General features: G+C 43.4%; 1 protein-coding gene across 1 annotated transcript in view; it reads left to right on the forward strand.

Moving 5' to 3' along the window:
* Positions 1 to 22,414, forward strand: part of si:dkey-106n21.1 (solute carrier family 23 member 1) — a 97,056-nt gene that overhangs the window by 67,954 nt on the left and 6,688 nt on the right. Inside the window, exons 9-10 of the mRNA XM_054777333.1 lie at positions 1,577 to 1,741; positions 17,085 to 17,193. Of these exons, the coding sequence (XP_054633308.1) occupies positions 1,577 to 1,741; positions 17,085 to 17,193 (274 nt within the window). The remainder of the gene's footprint in view (positions 1 to 1,576; positions 1,742 to 17,084; positions 17,194 to 22,414) is intronic.

The raw sequence follows: 22,414 nt of genomic DNA on the forward strand, positions 1-22,414 counted from the left end.
GTGCTCGCTCGCGTGTCCGCTAGCCTGTTCACTAGCTTCACTTTCGATGTGTTCCTCGGATGCTGCGTGGGTTCGGCCCTCCTCCCAATTTGGTTTCCTGGTCCTTCTTTTGTTTCTCCCACCCATATCAATACTTGTGTCTTTTTGGTGGGTTCATGATGACCGGCCAGGGAGAATTGACGACAACACGTCTGCTCTCGCCACCATCTTACCGGAACAGTCTATATACTGTATATATACAGTAATTAGGGATGTCTGATATTGGGTTTTTTTTGACGAAAACCGATATGCCGGTCCCGACCAGGTTATGATTTTAGCCCAAGTTACCATGGTGATACAGCTGCTTTAAAATAGGTTCTGTATTGAACCGTTCAATACACATGCGTACCGAACCGTGACCCCTGTATCGAACAATATAACAAAGTTTTTTATATTTATTTTTATCAACTTTTCATGCCGCTCTGTGCTGAAAGTTCAGTGTATCTGCGATCGACTACTCTGGCTTAGGTTGCATTGTCAAGCACAGGCCCACTGAGCCCCGCTTCCCAAATTCATACCATGCAGCTGAGAGACGCTATATGCAGGCTAGCTCATTGAAACATGGCTAATGCCTTTCCTGATGTTAAAGAACCTCCACTATCCTTCAGATCTGGTGTTTGGGACCACTTTGGATTTCATGTCAAGTATGACCCTGATGGCAAACTCATTGTGGACAAAAAAACAACAATATGTGTCACACAATGAGAAACTCTGTCGGTAGAAATACAACAACATGACAACGCATTTACGCAGACATCACCCCGATGTGAAAACAACTGGAAATAGACAAAAACAAGGCTGCTAAGAATGCACCACATGGATCTCCATCAGATACATTTATATTGGTGCTTTTTTTTTTTGTTTTATGTGGTGTTTTATAAGTGTGTGCAGCCGAACTGTACTTTTACGGTGAGAAAAATGTTGCCAATTTCAATAAAATTCAAATTAAAAAGGCAAGGTAATTTCTTTTTTGTATCAAAAAGCACCAAACCGTAACACAGACGTATCCAACCGAACCGAACCGTGAATTTTGTGTATCGTCGCTTTCAAGTCCGGCTTTCAACGCAACACAGCTCGCTAACCCACTAAACTCGCTTCACAGAATATCCGCTAAGTGCAGTAAAAAAAAATCAAAAACAACCTTCTTCATGTGTTTTCATGGGGTTAACAATTTGGGGTGTGTACAAATATGCGCACACGCACGCATGCAGCCGTGCTGTATTGCAGTCTCAATTTTTTGTCATACTTCAAATTGTTGTGTTTTTTTTCTTTTTTTTTTTTTGAATTTCTATGTATTGTATCTCCTTAAATATATAATATTTCATAAATAGATCCTATGTGGTGTGCTTTTCTTCGAAAAGACAGCATTAATTCATGTCAAAGCTGTTTGAACAGGTTGGCCTGGACATGTCAATTCTCCTGCCCAAGTCCACATCGAAGATTGACAGAATCAGAACTGTCCAAAGGGCCTTTTTACACATGCTCAAATATACTAGTACAATGCTTCTGGTGTGATAAGAATCTCTTTCCATCCTAGGTTGGCAGCAGACTGGTGCTCCAGATGACTGGAATTCTTATGATTGCCCTGGGAATCTTTGGGAAGTTTGGAGCCGTTTTTATTACCATCCCGGATCCGGTTATCGGGGGCATGTTTCTTATTATGTTTGGAATGATTGCGGCAGTGGGAATATCCAACCTGCAGGTACACACACGCACACACGCAATTACACATACACACCATATAATATTTTCAAAAACCTTTCACTGTTTATTTACTAGGGCTGCTTCATTTGTGTGATTTGAAATACTGTTGAGAAACTGATCATATGTATTCATTTATCTGTTCAGAACAAACTGAACTCCAAACTGACATCAGCGAAATGCAACAAATGGAGAGCAGTGAAGCATACAAGCGTATTTAAGTGTCAAACTGCATGCTGAGTACGACAAATTCATCTGTATTATGTCACGAAGACCACACGTTCACAGATGTTTAAAAATATACATATTTTCACCTGTGGGGTCAAAAAGAATTGTATAGGGTGTCCCTAAAGTCTGGACGTATAATATACATACATGATACAAAAAAGTTTAATTAAATGCATTGTTAATTACATTGATTATTAATAAATAATTAAAATGTGTTAATAGTAAAAATAAAAATACACTACGTCCCCAACTCACGAACATCCGACATGCGAACTTTCGGAGATACGAACACAAGCCGACTGGTCTATTTTTTCATTTATTTTGCCTTGTAGTACTGTACTGTAACTCCATATTTATACTGTACATGCTTGACCAGTAGAGGGCACTGTGACACTGCTAATGGGACCAACAGAGGAAGAGACGCTGGGTAGAGAAAGCTAAATGGAAAGCTAAATTGTAGCTGTATGATACAACCCGGACAGAGCGTGTGATTAAAGTTTATGAAGAGTTAATAGGCCTGCTTAATTCTACACCACCCACAGAACACTACCTCTTTTAGAAGAGTCTAACGATGACGACGATTTGTCCTTTTTTTCAATAACTCCTCCTCCTCCTCCACCACAACAACGTATGCTCGACCACTCCTCTTCAAAGGTAGATAACATTTATCATCATTTTTTCATTAATTATCCTGGTTTAATATTACTACTGCATCCAAACTCATATTTACATACATACACATATACTGTATATGTATACACGTACATGTAGTACCTATATAATCGGTAATATTACCTTTTCCCCTACTTAAGAACAATTCGACTTAAGAACAGTCGTCTGGAAGTTGGGGACCTAGTGTAGATATAATAAGTAATTACCAAGTATAACAAATAATACATTAAAAATAAGAAAATACAGTATATTTATATGGAATTAATTTATATTAAGTGTACATTTCATTACATGTTAAAACATTTATATATATTATTATAATCTGACCATAATAAAAATATATTTACAGTATTTGATGTGTTTATATTTAGCGCGAAACACAGTATAACCTTTTTTTTCTGTGCGTGTTATGAGTTGCATTTGTATCATCACCCACGCAATGAGATCAACACATGAGTAACGCTATGATATCATATGACATGTTCTGTTGTTCCAGTTAGCCACCTCGAAAACTGTTAACTAGTAACAGATACTACTATCGTACTTTGCTACAAGTTCTTTGTTGAATTCAATAGTTTTTCTCACCTTCTTTATCAAATTTCTGGCGCTTGCAACTTTTTTGGCCCCATGGTGGGTTATTTTGTAGCCATACTCACAAAAAAAAAAGCTGACTGCCTGAAAGCCTATTTGTGTAACACTCAGAAATACGCAGTGCGTTTGAATGGGTGGACGATGCTTAATAGGAGGAAGAAAAGAGACCGGTATGAAGTTGTTCATCATTCTGTGTGCGTTCTATGAAGAAATAAACCGCCCACACACACATAAGGAAGATGACTAAAGCAGTGATTCCCAAACTTTTCACATGACTGGAAGTCACGTACACTCTACCCTTGCACACTTAAAAAACACACAACCACACAATGAGACATAGTTCATTTATTATTAAATATATTATATGTTATGACATCATATAAAAAATCTGCGATTGGTCCAGGGTGTACCCCGCCTCTCACCCAAAGTCATTTGCAGCATACCCCCGCGACCATAGTGAGGATTAAGCGGCATAAAAAACAGATGGCTGGATGGATATTTAAAAAAATCATGTCTTATTTTTCAACTGCACAAATATGTTACTAATTTAAGATGGAGAGGGTTGTGGAGGTGTAAAATATCTCCTAGCGGGTTTGTCTTCTGTTTGATAGATTTATTTATAACAAGTGGTGACAAGCTGTGCTAAGATGTGTTGGCTGATCTTTATGCTCTTTAGCTATGCTGTGGTTTGCAACATCACGGAAATAATCAGTACAATGCAACTAATGTTACACGTAAACGTAATAATGATCAATAATTATGAAAACAAAAGCACATAACGTATTAATTCAATACGAGGCTTATTACTGAGCCAAATGTAGATATAGCGTCAGAATATGCACCAAGCAAAAATGCACGGCAGCACAGAGCTACTAGCATTATTAAACCTCACCTCTGTGCATTTACGTACAGCATTAACATTTGTGAACAAGGAGGAGGTGAAAGGAAGAATAGAAAATACACGTGCTTCTGTGCAGCGTCGGAGAAAGTCATACACACAAGTCTCACATGGTGTGTGTTCAAGCACACAAAGTGGCCGCAACGCCCAAGGCAGACACATTTGTGAAAGCATAAATTGACTTACACATGCAAAATTGGGGGCTTTCTAGCATAGTCAGTGCTTCCAGTCCACAAACAAATGACACCTTTCTCCTGCATTGTACTTACCTGCTGTGGCTGTTCACATGAGGCGTTGTCGCACATTACCTAAATCTCAGTGTTTGGCGCTAATTTAGTCAAGCCAGATTTTTTTGACCCCACTTTGGAACCTAGGGTCGAAAGGATTCCTTGGCCGGAATGTGTCTATAGCAGGGGTGGACAAACTATGACCTAGGGGCCACATCCGGCATACCAAGTGTTTGAATCCGGCCTGCCAGATGCTTCCAAAGTGTTTAATATAAACTTTTAACATCCAAGCTGGCAACATTACTTGCAAGTAGTCTGAGTCAATCTGAGACAACAATGGTTTAAGTAGCTTTTCACATGAAGCGATTCAGACAACTACCTCACCCACAATGCCAAACAAACACAAACACATGTCAACCATCTGTGACAAACAACTTAACCTACCAACTGCACTGTCTGGGAAGTAAAAAAGGAGGGACATTTCCATGTGCTTTAAAGTGCTCATGACATCAAAAAAAGTAATAACAAAATGAAAGTACTATAACATTTTGTCATACTGCTGTCATAGATAAATAAACCACTATGAAATAGGAGTGAAATGAAGGGGTGATTTTGACACGCCCCCCAGTGAGTTATCTGAACCGACGCCACCTTGGCTGTGACGTCACTGGCAGACTATGTTCCAGGAACCAGATTCAAACACATGCAGCCATGAACTCACAGCAAAGCCAGGAAAGTGACATATCAAGATTCAAGATTCAAGAGTTTTATTGTCATATGCACAGTAAAACAGGTAGTTCTGCTATGCAATGAAATTCTTGTTCTGTTCATTCTCCCAGAAAAAGAAAGAAAGAAAAACACAAGAAAGAATAAGAACATAAGAAACATAAATGCCAATAAATTAAGCAACAACAACAGAAGAGACATTAATACAAATAAATAAATAAATAAATAAATAAAGTGCTATGAGTGTGTGCGTGTGTTGCGTGCGGCGTGTGTGAGTGCTTCGTTGAGAAGCCTGATGGCCTGTGGGTAAAAGCTGTTTGCCAGTCTTGTGGTCCTGGACTTCAAACTCCTGGAGCGTCTGCCTGACGGTAGGACTGTGAATAATGAGTGTTGTGGATGTGTGCTGTCCTTGATGAGGTTATTTGTTCTTCATAGGACTCGAGATTTATAAATGTCTTGCAATGAGGGGAGGGCTGCCCCAACAATGTTCTGTGAGGTCTTGATCACCCGCTGGAGTGCCTTCCTATCACGTGTTGTACAGTTATCGTACCAAACAGTGATGGAGGATGTAAGGACACTTTCGATAGTGCATCTATAGAAGCAACTCAGGATTTTGGTGGGCATGCCAAATTTCCTCAGTCTTCTCAGGAAGTACAGTCTCCTTTGGGACTTCTTCATAATTTGTTGGGTGTTGTGAGACCAGGTGAGGTCCTCGCTGATGTGTGTGCCAAGGAACTTGAAGGTTTTCACCCTCTCCATCTCAGTTTACAGCACAGTTTACAGTTTACAGTTATTTACAGCAATAACACAATAATAACATTGACTGATATTGCGTTGTGATAACTATACTATAATACAGTCCACGAAATAGCAAGTATGTTTTTTTGACTGTCAGTATGTAACACAGACAACTGGAAAATGAAAGACCTGTTAGCCCTAGAATGAAACCCAAAAGTATTATTCTAAGATTTGTACAATAGATCTGACAAAAAAAAATATTTACTAACTTATTTACTGAAACTGGCAGATTGACTGCAAGATAGGCTAGAATGACGCATGACTGCGAAAAATTCAGGTCTAGAACATTTACAGGTGACACTGGACACCAGATACAAACACGCGCATGAACGCACGTGAAGAGAAAGGGTTTAACTGACTCTAACATTTGTGTACACTGCTCAAAGCATAGAGTAGATGACTACTTACACTCCATGTGGGCCTGTGCTCCCATTAATAATTTCTGGCGCGGAGTATGTGAGGACCTATTTTTGGCACTTGGGATCTTCATTCCTACCTCCCCTTTATTAAGCTTGTTGGGTGATCTCTCTATAATTCATGTAGAAATAAACCAAACACAGCTGTAGCTACTGACAGAATGTCTGCAGAATCAAAAGAACAACTGTCAGAATTTCAGTTCATATGGCCACCTATAATTAATACCCTGACCTGATTCCCGCAGGGCTGAGGGTGTCTGGCTCTGCCCCTGGGGGTGTCGGTCCTCTGGCTGGGTGTCCCTTGTCTTGTCTGCTGGGCTGCCCCCTGGGGCATTTGGTGGGTGGTGGTGGTGGTTTCCGTGGTGTCCGGATCTGGGGATGGAGCGTGGGCGGGGTGGTGGTGGCTGTCCCGGGGGCGGTGTAGGCCACCCTTGGGGGTGCTGGGTGGGCGCGGTGCTGCGTCCTGGGGCACGGGGTGCCTGGTGCTGCTGGGGGGGTGGGGGAGCCTTACGCTCACAGGCGCTGATTCTCCCTCAGCCTCCCTTGCCTCTGGGGGTGGGGCGGGCTCCGCCCTGGGCCCTCCTGCTCAGATGCCGTATGGGATCGTCTGCCAAGCTGCCTCTATGGAGCTGATCTTCCTTGGTTTTGCTTATTTGGGTGCATGGGTGGGGGGTTTGGACTTGGGGTGGGGAGTGCGTGGTGGTGGAGGGGGAGCCCTTCCGTTCTCCCTTCGGGGTGGGGCGGCTGTGGTGTGGTGGAACTGGGGCGGATGAGGGGGCCGTGCGGATGGGTATGCGGGGGTGGCTGGAGGCAACATTTGTTGGCTTTTCCTCCTCACCTGCTCCTTTTTCTGCCTTGCTGGGGTTGTTCGGCCATTGGAGGGGGCTTTCATGCTCCCTAGTGATCCGCATTCTCTGCGGCTCGGGATCTGGGTCGTGGGTCTGGCACACCAGGGTCCCCTATCCCTCTGCAAACACAACTTCTCATCACCGCATTAAGCATCGCCAAGAAATAATTAATTCTTTGACCTGACTCTCGAGGGGCTGAGGGCGGCTGGCTCTGCCCCTGGGAGTCTCGCTCGTTTTGCCTGAGGTGTGGTCCTGGTCGCTGGGTGGCCCTGGTACCTTGGGGGCGGGCTGACGCGGGCTTGGTGTCCCTGGTCTTCTTTGCTGGGCTGCCTTCCTGGGGGAGCTGGTGGGTGGGGGTGGGGGGTCTGGATCGAGTGATGGGGTGGGGGCGGGGTAGGGGTGGCTGTCCGGGGGGCGGTGTGGGTCGGCCTTCGGGGTAATGGGTGGGCGGGGTGCCGCATCCTGCGGGTGCCAGGAACCTGCTGCTGCTGGGGGGGCCCGTGTGCGACTGGTGGCGCTGGGTCTCCCTCGGCCTCCTTTGCCTCTGGGGGTGGGGCGGGGTCTGCCCTGGGCCCTCCTGCTCCGCTCCCGCGTGGGGTCGTCCAATGTGGGTGTGGGGGCCGGCTTCTCCCCTTGGTGGGGGCACGGGTGCTTGAGCCCAGCTGCCCCTGCGAAGCTATCTCCCCTGGATGGGAGGGTGGGTGTTTTTTTTTGTTGTTTTTTTAAAAATTAATTTATTACTTATTTTATTGTATTTTATCTATTTATTTGCATGCAGTATGTGTGACGTGGGGACTGCTTGCTACCGTCACGTGCTTGTGGCTGTCCCCCTGGTAGCTGGGAGCCCACCCCGGAGGTGGGGGTCTCGGATGTTTGGGCTTGGGGTGGGGGGTGCGTGGTGCTGGGGTGGGGGGATCCCTTCCTTTCTCCCTTCTGGGGCGGGGCCGCTATAGCTTGGTGGGTTTGGGGCGGGGGGGGGGACGGGCGGATGGGTGCCCATGTGGACGGGCGGCGGGGTGCTCTTCTGGGTGGCACTGGCCGGGACCGGCGGGGGGATGCTTGCTCTGGGGTGGGGTGGTCGGGGTGGCTTTGTTAGGGGGCTTGGGGGTAGGGCTGGCGAGCGGTCCCCGCTACTTGCTGGTGTCTGGCTGGTCTCTGTTTCCTGGCTGGCGATTGTCTGCCGGGGTATCTCCCTTGGTGTGTTGGTGGGTGGGCGGGGTGATGGCCTGTCTGCGGGGGGCGGGGCGGGCGGGGGCGTTTGCTTTGGCACCCGGCGGGGGGTCGCTCCTCTCGTGGGCCTTCTCGTGCGGTGCTTACCTCTCTGTCCCTCCTTGGCGCCTCTGGCTTGTGTGCTTTGTGGGTGTGGCCGTGCTCCGCTCTATGTGGAGTCCGGTTCTCTTGTAGTCGCTGTGGTACTGCTCCCTTGCTGGCCGTGGTGGTGTGCGTAGGCAGTGTGGGCACGGTTTCCGCTGTTCTGGTGGCGGTCGGGTCTGCCTTGGGGTGTGTGGCTGGTCCGTGGTGTTTGGCGGTTTGGGGGTGGCGCTGTGGATGCTACCTACGGTGGGGCTCCGGTGTTGGGGGTATCAACTCTGGGGGGTTGGGTGGGCGGAACTGGGCATCCTGGTGGGCCGGATAGTGCCTGTGGTGTGCCCTGCGGCCTGTGGCTTGCCCGAGCCTGGGCTGTGGTGGGTGGCCAGTCGGTCATGTTTGGGCAGTGTTGGGGCATGGGCATGTGGTGCCCTCGTCCTTCCTGTTCCGCTGCACCACCTCACATACATATAGGACTTTGGGGGGTGGTCTGCAGTCGGGCGTGGTCGGGGGGTGGAGTTGCCTTGCAGAGGCTCCTTCCGCTGACCTGTCGCCCCCCCAATTTTAATCGCACAGTAGACACTCAGGGTTTGGGGGGGGCTGGTCAGGTGAGGGGCCCACCGAACGGCAGCTGTCCCCCGGATGGCCTGCATGCCGCCGCAGGGGCCTGTGGTGGCTGCGCTGTGGTGGCTGCTGGGGCGCCGGACTGTCTGGTGGGTTGGGGCTTGGTCCTGCTCACGGGTACTGTGGGCCTGGGTGACGGGCGGGGGGGGAGCGCGTGTGCCCTTGGGCCGGGCCTGCTGGGGGGGGGGTGCTCTGCCGGGCGCTTGGACATCTGCGCCGTCTGCTCTGGTGGCATGTGGCTGGTCTGGCTCCCGGTGGCTGGTGGGGTCCAGTGGCTGGTGGCTGCTGGTCTCACCTTTTCGGCTCTGGTGCTTGGCCTCCCTGCGGCTTGGGGTGCGACACTCCCACTCCCTCTCCGGGGTTTGCTGTCCCGCGGGTGTCGGCTGGTGCTGTGTGGTGGTTCGCCCGGCTGCTTGTCCGTTTGCCCGCCCGCTTGCTCATTTGTGCGCTTTCCTCCTCGCCGGCTCCTCTGTCTGCCTTGCTGGTCTCTCTTGCTGGTCTCGTGGATTGGCTGTCCTCTGGCCCGCCGGCGCCCTGTCTTTGGTTGGGATTACCTCTCTGCGGCCCCTTGCTGGTCTTCCCGGGGGGAGGGCTCTCTGGGCTGGCTCTTGGGGCGCTGATCTTTGGGCTGCCTGCCCCTGTGGGCCTGGTGGCTTTCTGGCGGCGGGGGTTCAGCCTGGCTATTTGGGGCGGAGCTCTCTGGGTGGTGGAGGGGGCCCCTTTCCTCTCATGCATTCTCAGTGACAATTTCACGCTCACACATTCTTGCACCTTTATATATATGAAGTCTTCCCCACATACAGAGATACCTGTACATATGCACACTCACAGTACATACGTACTTCCCCACATTACTCACTGAGTTAACCAGGGTGTTATGTTGTTGGTTTTATTACAGCGACGGTGATGTCAGCAATATGATTATATCGAGGGAAAGGCTTCTTGAGACGTCATCTGTACTTCTGTGAAGAAGGTGTCGGACGTTTCGCTCCTCATCCGAAGAGCTTCGTCAGCGAACTAATAAGTGCTGGTAGCCTAGGCCTTAAATACAGTAAGAGTGGGCGGAATAGGTGTGCCAACGCCCTCCTCCTATTGGTTCCTTACACTAAGCCTGGGCGGAGTAGTGGTACAATCCTCTCCTGCTATTAGAACCTCCGATAAAAGGGAAGTGTCGCTCCCTGAGTTGAGTATGAACGACTCTGATACTGGCTCGTTAGCATCTATTGTTCTGGCTCGGCCCTGGCTTCACCTCATTTGCAAGACTAAGAGCTGTGGGTTTTGGTCTCAGTTACCTGCTGAACCCAGGGTCCAAATTAAACCTCAAACCACCATTCCGATTCAATGATGGGTTCTGTTGTTTGACAAAAATAGCTTCCTTTACTCCTCTTTCAAACCATCTGTTTTCTTTGGCCAAAATCTTTACATCGCTGTCCTGAAAAGAGTGATTGGTTGCTTTAATGTGTAGATGTACTGCTGATTGAGGACCACTAGAATTGTCCCTGCGATGTTGATAAAGCCTTTTTTTTGGAGCATTTGCTTAGAAACTAAGCAAATGCTCCAAAAAAAAGGCACCAATAGAAGGAGGAACCAATAGAAGGAGGGTGTTGGCACACCAATTCCGCCCACTCTTACTGTATTTAAGGCCTAGGCTACCAGCACTTATTAGTTCGCTGACAAAGCTCTTCGGATGAGGAGCGAAACGTCCGACACCTTCTTCACAGAAGTACAGAAGACATCTCAAGAAGCCTTTCCCTCGATGGACAACTACTGTACGACTGAGAGCCTACACAGATGAATATGATTATAGTTTTTACAATTATGTGCATTAGAGTTATTGTCATTCTGTTGACTATCATAGTTAATCATTTCATTACTACTGTTATGTGTGACTGTTTCAATGCAGTATTGTCATTGTGATCACTCTCATAGTTCATCATTTCATGACTACTATTATGTGTGACTGTTTCAATGCAGTATTGTCATTGTGATCACTATCATAGTTAATCATTTCATGACTACTATTATGTGTGACTGTTTCAATGCAGTATTGTCATTGTGGTTGTTGATATTGTTTTGTCCTTTCCGTCAGGGTCTTTATAGTCATCACAGACATTTATGTGCGGATGTAGTCCTGTATGTTTCTGTTGTTGTTGTCATAATTGTTGTTGCTGCTGTTGTCCTTGTCTCTTGTCTTTTTTTTTTTTTTTTTGACCATCATTTAGGTTAAAAATGGTATCTTTGAACACGTGAAAGGATCTGCTCCTATGAAATGGACAGTGATAACTAAGCAGCGTAGCTGTCTTATTATTGAGCATTCCTCATTTCTATAATGCCCCTTCCAGTGTGCAAGACAACCACTGGGATAAAAGTAAGGACTTGTTCTCTTTTTTATTACTCTTTCAAACAGAGTCCTGGAGGGGACATGGAGAAAAAAAAAATATGATGGGCTAAAAAAAAAAAAAAAAAAAAAAAAAAAACTTTTGCGAGATAATGTAAAGCAGTTTTGCACAAAGCAGTTTTGTTCCCTCACAAAACTGTTTAAGAGCATTGCACTTACAGTATATATATAACATATTCACAGATTTAAACTTCCGGGATCAATAACTCCCAAGCTAATGGTTCTAACACAGTAAACCATACCTCTTTCGAACAGACAAACAGCTACAACCCAGTTTTTATCAAAACGAGCTGTCGTCTGTGTAGTCTGACTTATATTGATCTCTATGGGAAGCCGGCAGAGACCGGATCACAGGGAGGGTCTACAAATGTCTTCTTCTTCTGTATTATGGCAGTTGGCGTCAATGTTGACAACTCCTCAGTAAGACAAGTATCTATTGGCTGTTCTGAAAGGCGATAGATGACGGCATTGGCTACAAATATATATATGAAGTAACAAGTTTGTGTAAATGTACTTAGGGCAATTTTGGGCAATTTTTATTAGGTTGTTAAAAAAAATTACTTCTGTAATGTGTAGGACCACAAAACTCACCTCACACATCAACGGCCTTCTCCTGTTACCACAGTCAATTTTCACAAATTGGTCGTATAGCGATGTAATTGATCTCATTTAGTATGTATTGTGTAAAACTAAGACACAAACAACATCAAATTAAAAGCACAAAGTGAATACAGACCCACCATCCATCACTACAAGCTTGGAGTTAGTTTTTCAGAGAGAACATTATAGTGCCGCTGTTTGATGTGTGTGGTAACAGGCAGTGTGCTAGCATGAACTTGAACTTGAAGCTGTGCACACAACAAATATAAACGTTAGCATTCAATGACGTCATCAAACTTTACCTTTATGCATTCCCACATTTGGGCATTTGGGAGAAAATATGAAGTGAAAAAACCCTATAAAGATACAGTATAGTTGATGATCTGTGCAGAGTGGGAGAAGGCAAGTGCACGTACAATGGTGCGTTCAAGGACTGTCAAACAAAGTGGGATACTCGCAACAAACAACAACAACATGCAAAAACTTCAAACTATATTATATTTTTAATAAAATAATGGCCCATATTTCCAAAATTGATTATGCAAAATTGATATGCATTTACTTAAAATTGTATGTAGTTATTTACAAAATATATATATTTTTTTGTGTTATTTTTTTTATCATTGCGCCTGAAAGGTTTCCTCGGTCCAGTTCGGTCCAGTTCGGTCCCGTCCACGGACCGGTACCGGGCCCCGGCCCGGTGGTTGGGGACCCCTGGTTTACTGTAGTAGAACCATTCACTTGGGTACTATTGATGCCGGAAGTTTGAATATGTGAATATGTTTCTAATTTTACTGGTCGCTTTTGAGTTATCTCGCAAAAGACTTTTGCGAGGGAACGCAAAACAGCTTTGTGAGATCTCGCAAAACAGTTTTGCGTTCTCTCGTAAAAGTTTTTTTTTACCCATTACATTTTTATGTCCCCTCGGGGGCTACATAGTTTCATTTCATTCTTGTAAGTGTTTTTATGTCCTTCGTGTATTCTGTGTACCGTGTGAGTGAGTTAGATGTTAATTTGGGTATATGTTCCAACAAGTTCCGTCACTAAAACACAGTCCTAGGAATGAATGGAAGTCGCACGTAGACCGAGGACGTCCTGCAAAGTAAACTGAGGAATAGGTAAAAAAGTTGACAAATTGCCCATCTGACAGTTTTGGTTCCACATCTTTATTGAAACCTTCACTGTGAAGTTTTGTGGAAGTCCCTTGCGTAGTTTTTGCAACATCCAGCTCTGAACCAAAGCAACACCTTTAAGATGACAAGTGGTAGATATGTAAATGTGAATGGTTTATGGCCTTCGGGGGCATTGATGTGTCCATAAATGTTTTATAAGGGGGGTGAATCACACAGGACGGAGGTAGAAACAGGCCAAGTGTTTGTTTGAGGACACATCCTCACTCGCATACCCTTCCCCTTAACGCTCCCACAAAAGCCTGGGATCATGTGATGTTCATATAGCTGCTTTTTGGTCCAGAAAAGGGGACCAAAGATTGTATTGCTTGTCAGACACATATGGTCTTAACAGGCTCACTGCAGTTCTATCACTTCAAGGGCAAGAAATTATTTGCAGGCATTTAGAAGAAAGCAATAAATCCCGCACCCTCCCACATCATGTGGAAATTATTTACAGCAGAAAAAAGAATGTAGCAATGCTTGATCCTTGTTGTTTTCATCTTGAGTCTTCCTCTTCTCAATTCCCCGCTGTGTGGAATTCGGAGTTCGGAAAAATAAACACAAAAGTCGAAGACCCACTGCGACAGTGTGACATACATAACCGCTTTGTCTCACGCGCTTACCAACAACAACTAAAAAATATCAATGAGCTTTCTTGGCGGGACGTTAAAGCTATTTAATTGACATTGTGACACACTGATAGACATAAACAAGAAGATAAAGCAGCAACTGAAGAGGGTTTAGGCAGGGGAGAACACAATGAGAACATCCAGGACAGAAAGATGTGAACTAGAAAAAGAAGGCAAAGCTCAGTAGAAGACGTGGGTAGGCAAGAACCCACAATTTGCGAAAAAAAAAAAAAAAAAAGTTTAGCATACAGTAAGTGAAGTGAAACTATTGATCAAATTGAGCAAGGAACAGTGTACAAATCCAGTTGATTTGTTGCGGACACACAAAAAACATAAAAAAGACGACAATGACGAGCAGCAAGGGACAAGGAGAAGAGACACCTTTGTGTTTTGTTCGTTATTTCTTGAATTCAGTAGTGTTTCTCACCGTCTTTATCAAATTGCTGCCCCTTGCAACTTTTTTTGGCTCCATTTTAGGTTAATTTTGAGCTATGATCAATAGAATTGAGGCAAAATGTGTAATTTTTGTACGTAAACAAAAAAAAACCACATTAACCAGAGCGTACGCTAACCGAGGTTCAACTGTACTAATATGAGCCCTTTAAAGAAACAGTTCCTAAAAGTAGAAGAAGGCTGAGAACCACAGTATCATTTATCCTGAGTTTCAATGTAGTTTTTGCTGAGTCTAAATCCTCAATACATTTATAAATTACACAATGTTTCTGTTCCATCTTTAATCTCTTTATTTATATTCATGTCATTTATTTTATATTTATTTATGTAATGATTTATTTTATATTTATGTCATTTTAGATTATTTATTTTATTATTTATTATATTTTCATTATTTTATGTATTATTTATTTATCTAATTATTTGTTTAACACGTCATCGCTGCATAACCTATTGTTACACCTTCTCTGTTCTTTTCTCTCCCTTTAGAAAATGGAAGTAATTAAACACAGGAAGTGTGCAAACTATCAGTCATTGCTGAGACATGGAAAGGGGTAGGATTAAATAAGCTCTCTTAGCTAAGATATTCTTGCTACTACTTTACGGGCATTTGGTGCCTGGGCATTCAGTGGGGACTTGACCAGCCAGACACTGTGAGGGCTAGAATTGGGAAAAAAAAAAAAGACTATAATACTGTATAAGGCCGCACGGCGGTCTAGTGGTTAGCACGTTGGCCAACACAGGAACAGCCCGGAGATCGGGAAGACCTGAGTTCGATTCTCCCCTGTGTGGAGTTTGCATGTTCTCCCCGTGTGCGCGTGGGTTTTCTCCGGGTACTCCGGCTTCCTCCCACATTCCAAAAACATGCAGGTGAGGTTAATTGGCGACTCTAAATTGTCCATAGGTATGAATGTGAGTGTGAATGGTTGTTTGTCTATATGTGCCCTGCGACCAGTCCAGGGTGTACCCCGCCTATCGCCCCAAAGTCAGCTGGGATAGGCTCCAGCATACCCCCGCGACCCTAATGAGGAAGAAGCGGTATAGAAAATGGATGGATGGATGGATAATACTGTATATATTGCCATACGTTGCTTTTTACCCTGAATTCAACCCACAATCCACTGTGCCAAGTTCTGACATTGTTACCCACTACAACAATCAGCCACTTCAAAACAAACTCTTACATTGTACATAAGTTGTCAGGTATGTAAATTCCTTATGGGCTGAAGTGGAGCATTAATAGTTCCAGCTTGTAGTTGAACAATGGCAGCTCACTGCATTTGTCTTATCTACTTGTCTTTGTCTATATGTCAAGGGGAGCCACTTTGATATTTATATATTTTTTGTAAAAGGCTTAGAAAAAGTTATATTTAAAGATTGTTTTTATTAGTTATAAGTATCAATACTGTAGCTTTTTCTAGTTGCGTTATGCCTTTTGGTCTTTTTTTTTTTACCACTTTTGCTGTGTTTTTTGTTTATTTTATTTATGCAATGAGCCATGTTCCACAGATGACCCCTGCGGCACACTGTACACCAGTGGTTTGTTTCACCAGGAAGGCAAGGTGTTGCTAGGCATGGAGAAGTGTGTCCAAGTTCTGTCTTCTTGTCTCTGTAGCTGGTCAGGCGTTGGGTTGCATTGTAGAGGTTTCGGACCTGCATTGCACAGTAGTGCGGAGGTGGAGAGAGGTGTATTATGAAACGTACTGTAGTTAGTCGCCACAATAGCATTATTAAGTAAGCAAGACACCTACTTAACTCTTTGTCTTCTAATACATCATCACCGATACCAATACCTGACTGACATTTCTGCTCACAACTTCAAGCATTAATAACTAATTTCCCCCGGTGATCACCAGTACTTGTAAAGTTGGTGTTCAGCCAGATGTAACGAGCATAAATAGAACGACTTGGGGATAGAAGTTAAGACAATGCCAAACCTCTACACTACATATGGCACGGCTCAGAATCAACATGTATCTAATAGCACGAGAAAAACCTCAAACATTTAAATAAAATCCATCTACTCACCAGAGATGTTAACTTCTTCTCCTCAGTCAGCCATTGTGGGCGTAACTTATCTCGTTGAACAGTTTTGCTCTGATTAACTGGACTGGGGGCCTGCAAGCTGGCCCTGAGAGTCGAATCAGAAGTCTAATTGGCTAAAAAAAAAAAAATAATAACAGCCCTCGTGATACTGAAGGCCCTGGGCAGATTACATTGATATGGCAACACATAGAAGCTGAAATCTGATTGGAAGCAGTGCAGCAAAGTAATGCACTACTAAATGAAGATAATAGACTGTTGGGAGTAAATTAGTATAATTTGATGCAGCCAATATTAGAATTTAAGTTGTAAATGTAGGTCGTTGCTTCTGGTAGTGGTTAGGCCATCAGAGAAGACTTTGCTGGCTCTGACTGCACACTCACTGCTTTGTCAGACATACCGATTGTGTAAATATGTCGTGTTCCTGATCGTGACTTTCAGTATGTTTACAAATAAAACCATTGATGAAATACAGGAACACATCAAAGGGAAAAATATTCCCAAATAATGGAGCACAAAGCTGGACCTGAGTGGCCACAAACCCTTGAAAACCGATGACCCGTTCCCCAGCATTCCACATTTCATCGAATCGCTTTTTAGTGTGGTCATAATGATTGAAGGCAGCTGAGGCAGAACAACAAAATAATAGTTTGCATCTGTCACTATAGGAATTTACCATTGCTCTATTTCTGTCTGTCTTTGTGTGTCTCCAGTATGTGGACCTCAACTCGTCTCGTAACCTCCTCATCCTCGGCTTCTCCATATTCAGTGGCCTGGTGCTGCCCACCTGGTTCCACTCCAACCCGGGCATCATTGACACAGGTAATACAGGCTGGCACCAACATTTAACGTCTTCACACAGCTGAAGTTTAACAAACCAGCATCCTATGCACTTTATTGTGCTTGAAAAACGATAGAAGCAACTAAAAGCACTTAGAGTGAGCACAGAGTCCTGTGAGAAGCAGTGACAATTAGGATTTAAGGTAAGCATCGGTTACATGGGTCATCTGTGTGTTAGCAAAAGGGATGCACTGTAATGAAAACCCATCTGCTGCAACAGAAGCCGATCAGAGTGTCACTTCTGCATCGAGTGTGAAACTTCAATTCATTGGTCATCTTCTTACAAGTGTGTTCTGATTTTTTTTTTTTTTGTGACTCTTTATGCCATGCCACCACAGATGGGTGCCAGTGAGGGCGAAGAGGGGAGAAAATATGTAATGATGATGATAACCATAGAGCAGGAAATGGAAGTTATTATGACGTAATGGTATACAAGTGTCTACCTTGACTGCTGAGTACAATGTGGCTAAAGAGATGGTACTCCATAACACAAAGTTTTTAATGGCTAGGGATGATACCGCTTTTTTTCATGTCCGATGCCAATACTGATCCTGCAATGTTTCGTGTCGGCCGATACCAATACCAATCCAATAAATTCTTTTTTCCTTTCTTGTCATAATACAATGGATCCCCACATATTTGCGATGCAGCATTTGCGACAATCAAATTCACAGATTTTTGGTCAAGGAAATTCATTTAATAATTTTTAAAAATAGTTTATCTTAAAAAGCCATTTTTTTCCACAGAAAACACAACTCTAATCCGGTAATAATTTCTAAATACGTGATAATAAAGCATAAAACGTACAGCCTACATGGATGACACAACGATGTGATGAGCAAGATGGTGGCGTCCCTGTGTGGCTACGGAAGCTAGCTTCTACGTCAGTTAGCCGGCTCGTCCTCGTGACATGCGGAGCAGTGGAACCCGCGTACCACCGCTAGCCACTTTAGAGGGCGATGGAGGCGGCCCCACAATAAACGGAAGCGCGGTGGTAGTGCTGGCCTGACGTCCAGGCTAAAGGCTAGACCGTGATTGTTCTCTCTGTTATCGTTGTTACAGCGATCATCTTTCATTGTCATTCATTAGTGGCGAGTAACTATACATTTTATAATTGAAAATATGTTGAATAAGTGCGTGAGGCATATTTACGGCTTAAACCTGGATTCTGCATTTAACGTGTTATCTTCCGTCGTGGGCGAGCGATGGCAATTAAAGAGAGACGAGCAGTGTTATTGGACCTGAATCTAATTTAATAAGTCACCTTTATTGCAAATGTTGATCCAAAGTCAGAGGAGAACGTCACTGTCAAGGCAGCAGGGCGGTTTGGAAGGAGTTATAGTAGTGAGGTTTTACTCAAATTAATTTGTATACATGTACTTTGCTTCATATGGTAATGGTAATGGTTTAATCCAAAATGTCAAAATAACCCCCACCATGTTCAAACTATGCAATAAACATTCTGCTCAAGTGATGCAGTGCAGCTGCTGCTGCTGCTTTTCATTTTAACTTGAAATGCACAGCTTTAAATCGCATTCTTTATTGACCGCTAGACCAATTCTTGCTGTGATGATTTTGACCAAATTTGTGCTCTTCAAACGTCCAATGCTGCTGCCGCCCATTGAGACACATGCGTGCCCAAATTGCACTCGGCTACTATTCCCTTCTTTACAAATAAAGCAGCTCCACACAGCTGACGCTTGGATAATTGACTCAGGCTCGCGCAGCTGTGTTAGCTAGCTACTGTGCTATAGCGCGTTGGAGCCGCTGCGTCTCTGTTTACGGCATGTCGCATTTACTTGATAGTTTGGGCTTTTGGATTGGATCAGACGGGTTACATATTTTTTTCCCCGATATCCAATCCAATCATCAGACTGTTAACGATACTAGCCAGTATCGGACTGATTTCGATACTGACTATGGGATCGGACGGTCCCTAGTTACGACGTCCATCACTTGTCAGCCAAGTTAAGCTAAAGACCCTGTTTTTAGGACTGCAACTAACAATTATTTTCTTAATCGATTAATCTGAGCTTGTTGTTTCGATTAATCGAGTAATCAGTTAGGCCCGAGACTCGTGGTGTCCAAAGTGCAGCCTGGGGCCATTTCCGGCCCGTGACTGGTTTTCATTGTTATTGTCCCATTGGCACATTCTAAAAATACGGTTGAAACAGCAAAATGGAAAAAAGAGCAGAAATTTTACAAGAAAATATATGAATATTAAGTCATAATATAAATAGAAAAAATGGCATAAAGTGAAAATATTTAAGGAAAAAAAGTTGCTATAAGGGAAACAAACAAAACAAAGAATAAAATGTAAAGTTTTGGAAAAAGTTATAATATTACGCAAATAAAGTAAAAATAATATGAGAATAAAATCAGAATATTACAAAAAAAAAGCAAGCAGAAAGTTTAAATAAAAGTTTAAAAAGTTTAAAAAAAACAAAACTGTTTTTTCCTTTTTTATCTCTTTGCATGTCTACATGGGTTGGATTAAAAAATGTAAAAGAGACCCCTGTCCCAGATGGACCAAATGCATATGAAGCAAACATAAACAGTTGGTGGTTTGGTCCACAGCATATCAGAAACATATCAAAACAATGTCCATCACTGTTGCCAACGTCAAAGCTGACATGTGTGAATATTTTAATAATAGGTCTGCTTTTATGGATGAAAAATATTCGCATTTGAGAAGCTGAAATCATAGGATATTTACATTATTTAAAAAAAGATGAATCGAATACCAAAATAGTTGATTAATTGGATAATTGATGAATCATTGACTGATTGTTGCAGCTCTAACTGTTTTTACGTTTTAAAATGAACAGTGGTTAACTTCTTTTTTTAACTCACAGTATATGTCAACCATGACCGTACATTAGAAAGTTGCCAGTGGACAGTTGCTGTACAGATGCTGGTTGACTTCCAGAGCACTGTCCAAGTGTCCTTGAGCAGGGCGACAAACCCGAAGACTAATCTGACAATCACACTCAATTGTTCCTTGCAGGACAATCACGTAATCTACTGTCGGGCATTCACCTAATGTCTGCTGGCCCTCTTCCTATGGTTGTAAAGGTTGTACAAATGTTTTTCTACCCCGTTTGTCTTGTCCAGTTGTCTGTCCTCCCCTCATTCCTCTTGCAAGATTACCCCATGAAGGATGGCAGCGGTTCTGCCAGCCTAAGCTCCTAAAACCAAGGTGTCCCCAAATCCCAAAGGCCCAGATGGCAATGGCCACTTGGTTACCTTTAGTCCTTAGCCTAGATTTGAATACTAATTGTCTTAACTGCCTCTGAACTCTGAATATGCTTTTTAGTGCTTGTTTGTTTGGGCTGAAGTCAGGATTTTCGTAGTGGACATGTCAGCTGTTTTAAAAACTTGGCATTAATTGGGCTAAGACGCACCTCTTAGCCCGTTGGGGACGCTGGTGAGACTCTCTGCTCCTCCAGTTATTTTTTTTTTGACCGTGGGTGTTTTACGACGAGGCTAGTGAGCTGCATTTGATGTCCACATTTTCAGAAAGCTAAGGATACCCCCACAGGTGGCGACAAACGCTCTGTAGTACTCTTTCAATCCCGCTGTTATAGAAGAAGACCGTTTGTTAGTCTACTGACGTTAAGATGTTGAATATGCCAGTCGTGTCTCTTGTTGAGCCTTAGAAAGTGTTTGACTGTATTTTATGCTTAGAAATGGATATTTAAGTGGCATGTCCATCTCTTCTATGGTGGGTCACAGCCAAACCAGTTAAGAGCCACTGCTTTATATTACAAGATGAATCATACAACAACTCTGATGTCATTTATGGGCCGGATTTGGTTCGTGTGCCGCCAGTTGAAGAGCCCCGATCTAACAAGTTTCTCGAACGTTGCCATTCTTTGGCTTTCACGAGAGTGCACTGTGCACCTGACGTGTCTCGATTACACTCGGCTGTAGCTGCAAGGGATGTGCAGATACCTGAATAATTGTCAGCAAGGCAAGTTGCTTCATGATAAGCACACACTCATACACCAGCAATTATCAATACTTTGTACACACAGTCTGTTTATGTGTATTGGAAGCCATTTAGTTTCTAAGAAACTTCACGCTAGCATGCTCTGAAAAACATTATCAGTTGCTTTTACAACATAGAGCTCCTTCAAAGCGTAAGAGAAAATGCTTGTCATCTGCTTGGGATGTTTGCAATCACCTTCAGCTGTGCTGGTGGTACTGATAATATTTATTGGTGGAAAACAAAGAATCCATTGGAGACACGCTCAGCAGGCTTTCAACTTCTTAAGCATACATGCTATCTAATAATAAATAATGATCATTAATGAATGACCATTATGTCTTGGTTATTGTAGGGCCGGGCGATATGGACCAAAACTCATATCCTGGTATATTTATGTTGATTATCGATATACGATATCCCAATATTTTTTCCACAAAGTGAGGTTAAACAAATTCAAAGTCAAATATGCTTGTGAAGTTTTTTCATTAAAATGCTGCGAAAATAAAATAGTCCCATCTCTTTTTAACATAAATACACTAGGCCCCCAACTTACGAACATCCGATTTGCGAACATTCGGAGATATGACCGCAAGCTGACTGGTATATATTTTCATGTATTTTGCCTTGTAGTAAGTCAATATTTATACTGCTATACATGCTTGACCAGTAGAGGGCACTGTGACACTGCTAATGGGACCACCAGGTAGAGGAAGAAGGTGGGGAGAGAGTGTAAAGGAGAAATGCAAAGCTAAATTGTAGCTGTATGATACAACCCGGACAGAGCGTGTGATTAAAGTTTATGAAGAGTTAATAGGCCTGCTTAATTCTACACCACCCACAGAACACTACCTCTTTTAGAAGAGTCTAATGACGACGACCATTTGTCCTTTTTTTCAATAACTCCTCCAACTCCACCACAAGGACGTATGTTCGACCACTCCTCTTCAAAGGTAAATAACATTTATCATTACGTATTATTATATCATTTTTATTATTGTTTTTTCATTAATTATCCTCGTTTAATATTACTACTGCATCCAAACTCATATTTACATACATACACATATACTGTATATGTATACACGTACATGTAGTACCTATCATTGGTAATATTACCTTTTCCCCTACTTAAGAACAATTTGACTTAAGAACAGTCGTCTGGAACCAATTGTGTTCGTTAGTTGGGGAACTGGTGTATAGCAAAAGTAAAAT

Source organism: Dunckerocampus dactyliophorus, chromosome 5 (genome assembly GCF_027744805.1).
Source record: "Dunckerocampus dactyliophorus isolate RoL2022-P2 chromosome 5, RoL_Ddac_1.1, whole genome shotgun sequence".
NCBI lineage: Eukaryota > Metazoa > Chordata > Actinopteri > Syngnathiformes > Syngnathidae > Dunckerocampus > Dunckerocampus dactyliophorus.